Raw genomic sequence first — 12,311 nt, forward strand, 5'->3', positions numbered from 1 at the left:
AATGCTGATAGAGGATAAGAATGTCAGAAAAATATGAATTTGCAAAAGAAGTTCAAAGTCTTCCCTCACTCTGTGAGGGATGTGGTGTGCAGAACTGTCACTGTGAAGAATTGTGTTTGGTTAGGATTTTGGAGCCTTTGCCTTAATATTCACTGCAGTCTGCTCAGTGAAGGCAGTTAATTTCTTGGTGTTCTTCTGGCACTGGAAGTGTCCAAGCCCAGGCTGGACAGGGCTTGGAGCAACCTGGGATAGTGGAAGGCGTCCCTGCCCATGGCAGGGGATGGTCCTGAGCTGTCTTCAAGGTCTTTTCCAACCCATCCTATGATTCTGTGATCCATCAAGCACTACACCTCTCTGAAGGGGATGTTCCCTCCAGGCTGTTCCTCCCAGCACAGCTCTCCCAACTATCCCTGGTGACAGCACCATTCTCCTCAGCCCTCATTTCCTATTCAGAGGAAGGAGATTGTCTCAACTGCTCATTAAGCAACAGTAAATACCTGATGTCATTTAAAAGCTTAAGTAGCAGCCCTGCTCTAATGTGTATTTGTTAATGTAACAAATCCCTTACAGGGCTTGAAGAGTAATTTCCATCTGGACGCCACTTTCTAAATATTTCTGTCATCTCAGAGGAGTTTACAACTGGGTAGTCTTAATATTTATAGTACTTAGAAAAGAGGGAGGAAAGTGGATAGGAAATTTATGGTTGGAAAAAATGACAGTTGATGAGAATTTTGCATAATTAAGACACGTGGATAGTCTTCAGAATCAACTGTCAACTTCCTGGGATTTGATTTAGATGGAAATAAAATGCTGGTTTGACAGATCTCTGCACCTCTGACACAATTACTTCGGAGTGCCTGAAACTTCTGTGGGTTGAAATGGGAAAAGTTTGACATGACTGCAATTTTTTGCTGTTAGCCAAAGCCCACATTCATAAACCTGCAGTTATAACTCAGATCTGACAGCTGCGAGTGGTTGCAATATTATAGTCAAGAATAGTTTAAAACCCCTTGAAATGTCAGTAGTTAATAGAAAATGTAATCATTCAGTAGTATGATGAGTGTATCCACATTTTAATGCTGTGAACTTTCCTAATATGTGGAAGAGCTGAGGAGCCCAGAGGCACAGCTGGAAAGGAGACTGTGGTGTAAAATTTAAATCCTTAGATTACTGTGGCACTGGATGCATTTAAGCTGTGCATATTTATTCCTAGCACTGGCAGTTTACCTGTCAGCTTGAGTGCAGAGGGAAGTCTGTATTGCTTTAAGACTTACTCTCCTTTATTGCCATACACTCCAAAGGAGAAATAAGTGAATCAAAAAGGATATCAATAATACTTTCCATCTCCAGTTGTCCCAAACCCTCTGCAGAGGATGAGCTGTGGCTGACCTAGGGCAATCTTACAGTCATTGCTGAGGATTGAATTTAGGGTCTGCAGTGCCTGCAGCAGAGATCCCAGCTGCTTGGTCTGGAAGTAAAGCCCTTGGCTTTGCTTTTCCACAGATTCTATTTGTGGAGATAATGCTAAACATTTTCTTATTTCATCAGGAGTGATTTCATTCTGAACTCAGAGTTGTTCTGTTTCTTTTCTTGATGTTACAACACACCAGAATGATTTGAGAAAATGCCAAGTGCATAACAATGGGGAAAAATAACCCCTAATCCCTGCTTCCTTACTTCAGTATTTATGGAAACAGTTGTAGTAGATGGACGTCAGTAGCAAGTGCCCTTCTGATCTGCCCTCCTCCCACTGGAGCTGTGGCAGATTTGGTCTCTAGGACGTGCCCTCTATGATTTCCTAACAAATATCTGTCTGTGTATCCCATTGCTGGGAAGCTGACAGGACTGAGCTGGCTAAACATGGAGCTGGGCTGGTAAACACAGACCCACGGAGTTGTTAAGGCTGGAAAAAGCCTTTAAGATCATCAGGTCCAACCATCAACCCAGCACTACCACTAAACCCTGTCCCAAATTGTCCTCCCATTTTCTCCCAGTCTGCTGTTTGATGGACTGAAAGGTGCTGGTAATAGGAATGCATCTTTCCTAAAAGACTGAAAAGTCATGTCCCAGGCTCTGGGATTCTGGGATTCTATGAAGACTGTGATTACTAAAACCCATTTATATGGCTGTTATAAATTTATCGACAACATGAAGACATTTTCTCCTTTAAAATATAATAAGATTATTTTGATAAATTTGATTTTAGGGTCATGAGGGCTGTAAGCAAGAGGATCCATCTCGTTCTTCAGTGTTGGGAGGAAGTTTGTGTGGCAGTAATAACACTCCCATCACAAACACTGTTACAGCTGATGCTGTTCCTGATTAAAGGATCTTTCAAATTCAATTTTTGTAACATAAGAAAAGATGAAACTTGAGAAAAAATATTTTTGCAATTCCTTAGAAGTTCTAGTGAAAACAAGGGTTAAATTATACTTGACATGTTTTCTTTAAACAAGAAGAGGAAAACCAGATTGGTGTACTTGTGCTAAAGAGAACTGCAGTCAATGTGGGTTTTTTACTGTTTTTTAAAATTTTGATGAATTTGATAAGTACTGATACATTTTTTTTCACTTATGCTAATTTATGATTATGAAATACATCTAGTTCTAAAATAGGTTTATAAACACACTTAGCCCTTTAACAATATGCAGTGATTTAAACTGTTCTCTCCTTTAGAAATCAAGGCAAATAGTGGGAAATTGGTGCCTTATTATTTAGAAAAGAGTCCTCTTATAAATAACAACAGAAATAAATGAAATAATCTGTTTTAAGATTTTGTTTGGTCCTCACAACATGCTGCTCCTGAAATGACAGGGACAAAACTTAGAGTTATTTTCTATAGATTTTCTTTGCTTCAAAAATGCCATTTTTTTCCCCAGATTACTATCATTGTCAATAAGTAGGTGCCAGGAAATTCAATTATAGCAGAAATAATTTCATTTTTCTATCCAGCATTCCTTACATTACACTGCCCTCTACAGATATGAGCATTAGATTTTTTGGTGAAAAGCAAAACCATGCACTGGAAATATTTGTAAGAACAAGAAAAGACTGTTGGGGGAAAGTTTTTAATTACAGCAGGGATAGTTTAGTAGTGTCCAGACACTTTCATTTTCTAGTGTCCAGAGACCTGGACAAGTGTGAAGACACCCAGGGAAAATGGATTGTTTTTTCCTGAGCTGTACCTGAGGGAATGTTGGGGTTAGAGGGAAACATCATCAGGTTGGGCTTAGAGAAAACAGTGGTGGATACCACAGTGGGACAGCACCAGCAGCAAGTGGCTGGCAGGGAATTCTGTCCAGTGCCTGAATTAGGGATATGGGTCACTATTTCTCTTTGTTCCTGCTGGAGTGGTGAGTGTGAGGTCATCAGGTCTGGTGCAGGTTGGAAAACAAGATCTGATAGTCCCAATTTAATGAGCAGAAACAGACACTGACAAGTGTCACAGGAGGGCAGAGCCACATTGAGGATTTCTGGGTAAATTTGGGAGAGCTAGGAAGGATGTGGGATTGGGAAGGAGCCTGGGGGAATAGGTTTGGGTAGGGGTTGTAGGACACTGAGGGGCTCACAGAATATTAGGGTTGGAAGACCTCTGGAGATCAGCCAGTCCAACCCCCTGCCCAGGCAGGGTCACCCAGAGCAGGTGACACAGGGGCACGTCCAGGGGGGTTTGGGATGTCTCCAGACAGGGAGATTCCACTCCCCAGGCAGCTGTTCCAGGGCTCTGCACCCTCCAAGGGAAGAAGTTCCTCCTCGTGTTGATGTGGAGCTTGTTGTGTTTTAGTTTATGGCCATTGCTCCTTGTCCTGTCACTGGCACCACTGAACAGAGTCTGGGACCATCCTCTGACACCCCCATATGTCTCTTGACATACACTGTGCAGGTCAAATTCCATGCTCTTCCCAGAACCTGGGAAGCACTGGAAAGCTCATCAGAACCTCAGTTCTTAACTCAGGTGTCCCTGCTTGGTTTGGTTTTCCCGTGTTCCACGCAGATCCTGACGAGTTTGAGAGGATCTATGAGCCCCTGGATGTGAAGAGCAAGAAGATCCACATTGTGGACAGTGGGCTGACCTTTAACCTGCCCTACCCGCTCATCCTAAGGCCCCAGAGAGGTGTGGATCTCATCATCTCCTTTGATTTCTCAGCCAGGCCAAGTGATTCCAGCCCTCCTTTCAAAGTAAGTGACACAGACCCTTCCTGCCTTCAGGAGTTCAAGGTGACTCGGTTCTATTCCTCATGGTCCCAGAAAGGTCTTGGTGCTGTTGTATCCACATCTTTGGAATATTTCTTTCCACGTCAAGGCAAAATATTGCCCTGTGCCTCAGTTCCTGTTTGCATGCCTTCATGAGGCAGCTGGCACAAAGAGGGATAATGAGCTTGCTTTGAAGCAGGAGCTCGGTTGTTTTTATGGAAGTTTTGCTTTGGCACTGATTGCAGAGTTTTATTTTCTGTCAGAATTAAACAATTAAGTCATTTTCCCAGCCGTAGTCTCCCTCCGCCCAGCTGCTCTCCTCTGTGTGTTGTGATGTAAATGGATGGTTTCGTGTCATCATCTTGCAGAAATGCATCATCTCAGGATTGCTAAATAAATAACCTTTTGGAATCAGGGCTAACTGTTCATTTACATCTCACCAGGATAATCCCAGCACTGGTTTAAGTGGAACTCTTACATCCATCCAGCCCAGAGTAAAACAGCAACAGGAGAACAGGGAGTAAATGCCATGGCTGCTTTCTGCAGCAGGTGTGGAAAGCGCAGCTGTCAGTCTGTACAACCTGCACATCCACACAGCTCCAGCTGATCCCAAAGCCTTTACATGGATCATTTTGGTAACTGCTACAGAAAAACCAGCACTTCAGAGACTGCTGTGAGCTTCTCACTTTGTGCTGTTGTTTAGTGGGCATGGTGCGATTTGGTTGTGTGTGATCTTAGAGGTCTTTTCCAACAGTAGTGATTCTACCATCCTCAAAAGAGTCATTTATTTCAAACTCAAATGGATTTTTAAAATTATTTTTAAGGGAACTCAGAAAACATTCCTGTTTGAGAAACAACTGGCATTCCTTGTTGCTTTACAGACAAATTTCAGTTAGAACAAATGGAGAATTCTTTTTCTGCAGCTGTTATGGAGTGACAAAACCCACAAAACAACATTAGAAAATAACAGCAGTAGCAAAATGAACTTGACATCAGTGCTGCCAACTGCAAAGCCAAATTACAGAATAAAAAGAAGAAATTCCTGTAATCTCTAGATCTCTTGGGGCTACTGGGGAGAATAGAGCACTGAAAAGACTTCCTAGTGCTTGAGACCCTTTGTTTTTCTTTAAATAACTGAATCCCAGAGTCTGTTTTTTCCTTTAATATTCTATTTGCATAAGAATATATCTCCTTTTTTTGTCAAGAGTGTTTGCCCTAGCAGCTAAATTTGCTGACACAGCACTGCCATTGCTTCTGAAACATCTTTTTCCTCCCTTTTTTTAACATTCCACAGGTGGAGTCCATGCAAAGGGCTGTATATGGTCACCCCTGCTACCCTTAGCATTCTGTCATTGTAAGCTGCAATTTTCTGGATTGTTTTGGGGGACATGGAGAGATTAGTGAGCACTCAAGTGGCATCCTGAAGGTTTTTCTCTAAACCTTCATTTTCAAAATGCAAAAAATTCCTCAACACGATTAAAAAATGGTGGGAAAACTAGATGGTGCCTGAGGTTTTCCAGAAGCCTCTGTAGAAGGGAATTGTTTCTGGAGCACAAGTGGATGTTTGCTGAGACAGACACAGGTGTATTCCTGAGGCAGAGGACAGGAACAGGAACCAGTTCTGTCCCATTGGTGCATTGCAAAGAGCAAATGCCACTTCAGAAGTGGGCCTGTATCTATGGTAGCACTCTAATATTTTACTCAATGACTTGAGCCTTGGTTTACCATTTTACACCCACTATCTCTTAATCTCCTGCGTATCCAAAACAGTAGGCCAGAGAAGGGTCCTATTTCATTGAAAACCAAGATTAAAGATGTTTGACCTTCCCTCTCCTCCCTCTCACACACCCTCATTACATGCTTCTGAGTCATTATTTACAAATTATCTTGTTTACTGGGTTGTCATGAGGAAAAAGAATCCTGTTTTCCAGAGCTCTCCACTCGGCGTGCTTTGAGAAACCCCTGAGTGTGGGGATTAATTCTGAGTACAGCAATGCATGGCCTGGTGTTTAGGAGCTCTCAGTGGTTGCCACAGCACTGGTACTGCTTTGCAAAGTAAAATTATGGATGGCTTTTCCCTCACTGTCAGCTCTGTAAATTCACCCCCAGGTTTCTGGGGCAGACCACATTCCTTCCTGTGACTCATGTGGCAGGTGGTGGAGCCTGGGCAGGGTGAGTGAGGTGCTCAGTTGGTCCTGCTGGGTCATCAGTGCTGAGATGGACTTGATTAGTCCTGAGAACCACAGGGTGGTTTGGGCTGGAAGGGACATTAACCTCATCCCACCCCTGCCATGGCAGGAACACCTTCTGCTATCCCAGGGTGCTCCAAGCCCAATCCATCCTGGCCTTGGACACTGCCAGGGATCCAGGGGCAGCCACAGCTTCTCTGGGCACCCTGTGCCCACCCTCACAGAAAAGGATTTCTTCCCAATATCCCATCTAAACCTACTCTCTGGCAGTGGGAAGCTATTCCCTGTGTCCTGTCACTCCATCTCTTGGAAATTGTCTCTCTCCATGTTTCCTGTCGGCTCCTTCAGGCGCTGGAAGGTCACAATGAGATCACCCTGAAGCTTCTCCTCTCCAGGCTGCACCATCCCAACTCTCCCAGTCTTTCTTCCCAGCAGAGCTGCTCCTCTGGACTCCCTCCATGTCCTTCCTGTGTTGGAGACTTACTAATTTACAGATTACATTAACCACCCAACATGATCCCTGTCTCTGCACACCTCCTGCCTTTGCAGTGGAAGCTTTTGTGCACCTGAGTCTTTCTCCTCTTTCCAGGAAATCCTGCTGGCTGAAAAATGGGCCAAAATGAACAAGCTTCCTTTCCCCAAGATAGACCCCAACGTGTTTGACAGGGAGGGCATGAAGGAGTGCTATGTTTTCAAACCAAAGGACACCTCCTCGGAGAAGGACTGTCCAACCATCATCCACTTCGTGCTGGCCAACATCGACTTCAGGAAGTACAAAGCTCCAGGTGAGCTCACAATTCCTGATGCTGAATCCACCTGTTCCTCTGGAATCACTTGGTGGTTATGTACTAGGAATGTTTTACCTCTGAAACAACTCCAGCTTTGTCTGTAGTCCTTAGGGAATTAATTCAAAGGAGCTGTTAAAAATAATAAAATCCTCAGCCCTAACATTTGGATGGAATTTTTGTATCTGTCCTGTGCAGGCGTTCCCAGAGAAACACAAGAAGAAAAGGATTTTGCAGACTTTGATATTTTTGATGATCCAGACACACCTTTCTCTACCTTCAACTTCCAGTATCCCAATGAGGCTTTCAAGAGACTCCATGACCTCATGGAATTCAACACCCTCAACAACATGGATGTAAGTATGGAGGGTTAAAGGGGCTGGATTGTTACAGGGGGAAGCGGGTGATGTGAGGAAAGCCCCAGATCTGCCCTACAGAAGGTACAGGGCTTTGCCTCAGTGTTTGCCTGATTTTCTCATTTGGTTCTTGCCTTGGTTTTGCCATTTTACAATCCCAAACCATTCAGGATAGCTGAGCAAAGGGCACTGTTAAAGATGTAAACATGATATGCAGGACTTCATACTCAGGGTGTTTTTTTGGTCTAATTGGACAAAAAGGACACTGGAGGTTTTCTCTGAAGGAAATTTCTTTATCAGCTAACTCAGTAATAATTATTTGTAATTGATAGTGAAACATGACATCATGATCCCAACATCTGTGGAGTGACAAGTGTAATGACCATCCCAGATAAAGATACAGGGGTTTTAATCAATATAGTGAAGAAAACTTGTTACATCAGCACAAAGGAAATAAAAGTGAAGATTTAATCTTTCTCAACATAATAATTACTTTCTACATCCTTGAAATATGGGTTTTTCTCAATGTTTGGATTTACATTTCTGAGTTTCACTGGGGCTTTTTAAATACTGTATATTTTTGTGTGACTTCTTTGGTGTTAGTGGCCTCCCTCATATTTTTACTAACCACATTAAAATCAGTATTTTATACACTCAAGAAATACTATTTGTACTAAAACTCGTTGATCCCTCTGCTCAGTGATGGAGGGGAGCTAAAAGTGGGAGCAGCAGCTGTTAATGGGAGGAGGGGCTGTTTCTGTCCATTTCCAAGTGCTGAGATGTGAGTTCTGCTGCTGGCTGCAGGTGATCAAGGAGGCGATGATGGAGAGCATCGAGTACAGGAAGCAGAACCCCTCGCGCTGCTCCGTGTCCCTCAGCAGTGTGGAGGCCAGGAGGTTCTTCAACAAGAGCAACCTCAACAACAACCACACGTAGAGGCTGTGCCCCTGCCCTGCCCAGAAACTGCTCCTGCCTTTGGAACTGCAGGCAAAAGGACTGGAGTGGAGCATCCCTGCTCCTCTCAGGGCTGTGCAACACTCGTGAACACATCTTCTTGTGAATGCTCACGTTCCTTGTACTGCTTTTATGAGAGATAAAAACATTTCAGTAGGTTGAGATCTTTGTTTTTAGAACTGTGGAATTAGTTGGAGATCATTTGGTTCAGTGTCTTTTTGTTTTCATATAAAATTGTAAACAATTGGTTTCTTTTGGGGGGGGGTAATTTGATTTTAATTGATGTAAATTTGGCATAGCTTGAAGGGTAAGATGGAATTAGAAAAGAAAAATGAAATCCACTTTACTGCTATATGAGAATGTCTGTACCACTCAGCAAAAAACGAAACCTCTGATACTTTCTTTTTCTTATTTAATCCTCAAAATTACATTGCTTGAACTCTTGAGCTACTGGCAACCATGTGTTAAATTATTGTTTGTGTATTTCTGACCTGAATGTTTCTTCATGAATTGACAGTGATTTTGCATTTGAGCATGATTAAAACAACACATTTCTGCAAAGGGACAGTGGCAATGTTCGCTGGGGATTGGTAGAACGTGCCCAGGTAAGAATGTGAAGTCTTAAGGGCTATTTTAAACATATATTCTTAGTACTTTGAATAATGAAAGACCGTGCATAGAGAGAGATTATTTCAGTACCATCTCAACCAGTATTGCTGCAACCATGCAAATGCACAGAAAATGCAGCTGCACCTCTGAAAACTTTAGTTGCTAAAATCAGTAAATCCCTGGGAAGGGAAATAATTACAGTGCATTTCTTTTAACAGCCACTGCACCAAAGAATTATGGAATGGTTGGGGGTGGAAGGGATCTTAAAGTTGATTTCATTCCACCCCCTGCCATAGGCAGGGACACCTCCCACTAGCCTAGGTTGGTCCAAGTCTACATGCAAAGTTGTGTGGTTAAATAACATTTCCTTTATTGATCAATAGGTTTTATTTCTGTTTGAGTTAGTGCATGTTTAAAATCAAGGGAGAAAATAAAAGTAACTTATCTTAGTGCTGCATAATTTAAACATTTTCCATAAATTCTGGAATATGGAAAGGAACTGGTACCATTATATTATTGTAATATTTTCTTTTAAATGTCGCCTTTCCTTTTGGTAATGTAATATTTGTATTTTTTATTTTATAATATGTACCTACTCTGTTTCATGGAAGAGTTTTATCAGCTTTATACAATTTATATTATCACAGTGTTACCAGATGATAAAAAATAAAACTATATTTGTCACCTGCTGTTTTCAGACAGTTTTATTTTGATAATTTGTGGGCTATTTTCAGTTTTTTTGTGAAGAGGTGTGGGGCAGCTCACAAGACTGACAGTGCATGGGATGAGTCTTTGCTGCCTTCAATCTTGGATTCCTTATAAAGCAGGGAAGTTCCATAGACATTATTAAAAATAATGTGGAAGGAGAATAATATTGCAGGAAAAACCTTCTTCTGACACACAATGTGACACCAACCACACAGAGTTTTCCCATACCTAGAAATGTTGATCCTTTCTCATTTTCCCTCCCTTTAATCCAGGTTCTTCTGCTTTGTGTGTACAGTTTTTTTTCCCAACCCAGCATGTGATCCCTAGGAGGCATAAAAAGGTGGATTTAGAGAATGAATCCTTTCAGGCTTCAAACATTACTGTAGGGGCAGCACATGAAGATCCTTCATGCCTGAAGGACATGGAAGTGCCACCCTGCACTGGTGAAGGGGGTGAAGCCTTGGGGGTGAGCTCAGTTCCTGGAAAACAGCTCTGGTAGGGGTCTGGAAACCAGCTCTGGTGGGCCCTGGAAAAATGGCTGTTGTGGGCTGTGGAGAGCAGCTCTGGTGGGAAAACGGCTCTGGAAAACATCTCTGGTGTTCTCTGGAGAGTAGCTCTGGTGGGCTCTGGAAAACATCTCTGGTGTTCTCTGGAGAGTAGCTCTGGTGGGCTCTGGAAAACATCTCTGGTGGTCTCTGGAGAGCAGCTCTAGTGTTGTCTGGAGAGCAGCCCTGGTGGGCCCTGGAAAACAGCTCTGGTGGTCTCTGGAGAGCAGCTCTGGTGGGCTCTGGGACACCCAGCACTGAGGGTGGCCATGAGCATCTCTTCCTTGGGACCTTGGGGCAGGCTGCAGTGCTGGGATGGGCACAGGAAATCTCTGCCTGCCTTTTCCTTTACCAGCAGAAAGGAATGTTCAGAATAAATCCCACTGACCTGGGCTGCACTGGAGCTCTGTAGCGGTGGCCTTGGCGTGTTTGTGTTGGTGAGAAGAAAATGTGTTTTGGCAGGGCCTGGGGCTGCAGCCAATGCCCTTTTCCGTTCCCCTGGGCATGTTTTGTCTGTGGGATGACACCTGAGCACTGAGTGATGACCTGCAGAGCTGTTCCTACAGAGCACACAGAGCTGGTTTTCCAGGAGAGCTGCGTGTGCTCGTGAGTGGATGTGGGATCAAACACCAGATTGTGCAACCACTTGTGTTGACATAACAGGTCTTGCTCTGCTGCTCGCTGGAAGCAAAGCGGAGCAGACGTTTCCTGGAGCTGTAAATTCACCCCTCACTGACTGCTGGCACCCGGGATGGACAGGTTTGTGTGGGGATGTGACTCACCCAGGAGGTTACACAGGGCCCTTCTCACACAGGGTGGGAGGCCGGGGCTCTGAGGGTTCCCAGGAATTCCCCATGGCAACACAAACACAGCGCTGCTGTGCACGCGAGGAACAGGCACTGGGGCGCAGCCAGGACACGGCAACTCCTTAACCTTTAGACAAACCAAACTCCACAGGAACAGGAATTCTTCGGTGGCTGTGTAACCCATGAGTGCCAGGCCTCACAAACCTGAAATCAGAGAACAAAGGTCAATCCAAAAGGTTCCCGGTTTTGTTAGGTTTTGTCAGGAGATGTTTGGGAACAGAACTCCCTGAGCAGGCAGCAAGGAGCTTGGAGAGACCCATGTGGTAGGATGGGCCTGGATGGACCAGGAACACAGCCAGGTCTGAGAAAGACATGTGGAGAAACGGGGCACTGAAAGGGGAACCCCGGCTGTGATGGGGTCACTGGTGCTGGGCTGGGTCTGATGTCTGCAGAGGGAACTGTTCTGCAGCACCTGGGGCTTCCCTGCCGCTCCATCTTCACCTGGAGCCAGCAGCCCATTCGTGAGGCCGGCCCGAGACCTGTCAGAAAAACCTCGGGGAATTTAACATCAAACCACCTTTATACTTAAATATTTTGTCTTTAATCAGTACAATGCTCTTCCAGTGTGTCCTCCTCAAAGGCTGTGGCCAAACTGGCCACAGAAACCTGGGAACCTTGAGGTGGTTTTGGCCTTTGTGTCTCTCTCAAACTGTCACCCAGGTACATTGCTTTAGGCAAGTCAAAACTGAGCAGGGAAAAACAGGCATCTCTGGGCTTATCTGAGTGTGAAACTGTAACTTGTGCCATTGAAGAATGAATTAGACTGGTAAAGCTACACCTCCCTTCCCTGGCAGTGTACCAGGCCAGGTTGGACAGGGCTTGGAGCAACCTGGGATAGTGGAAAGTGACTGTGCCCATGGCAGGGGATGGCACTGGATGGGCTTTAAGGTTTCTCCCAACCCAAACCATTCCATGATTTTATGATTCTGTATCATTTATTTGGTGCTATTTTGTAATTTAGCTGCATTTCTGCTCCTCACCCAACTTTTTGGATGGACTGGGGGGATGGATGCTGGGCCAGCACTGACAGCAGGGGACACAGGACTTGTGCCAGGCAGTCTGTAAGTTCTGGGATGAGGAGGAGAACGTAGGAGAGACACCCTCT

The 12,311-nt window shown here is 44.3% G+C and overlaps 1 protein-coding gene across 3 annotated transcripts in view; it reads left to right on the forward strand.

Moving 5' to 3' along the window:
- The window catches only part of PLA2G4A (phospholipase A2 group IVA), a 70,912-nt gene extending 61,172 nt beyond the window's left edge, over positions 1-9,740 (forward strand). For all 3 annotated transcript variants that reach the window (XM_053950250.1, XM_053950249.1, XM_053950248.1), the window contains exons 16-19: positions 3,995-4,179; positions 6,973-7,168; positions 7,367-7,524; positions 8,329-9,740. In XM_053950250.1, the coding sequence (XP_053806225.1) occupies positions 3,995-4,179; positions 6,973-7,168; positions 7,367-7,524; positions 8,329-8,460 (671 nt within the window). In that variant the 3' untranslated portion in view covers positions 8,461-9,740. The remainder of the gene's footprint in view (positions 1-3,994; positions 4,180-6,972; positions 7,169-7,366; positions 7,525-8,328) is intronic.
- Positions 9,741-12,311: the final 2,571 nt, after the last annotated feature.

The sequence above is a fragment of the Vidua chalybeata genome, chromosome 9 (genome assembly GCF_026979565.1).
Source record: "Vidua chalybeata isolate OUT-0048 chromosome 9, bVidCha1 merged haplotype, whole genome shotgun sequence".
Classification (NCBI taxonomy): domain Eukaryota; kingdom Metazoa; phylum Chordata; class Aves; order Passeriformes; family Viduidae; genus Vidua; species Vidua chalybeata.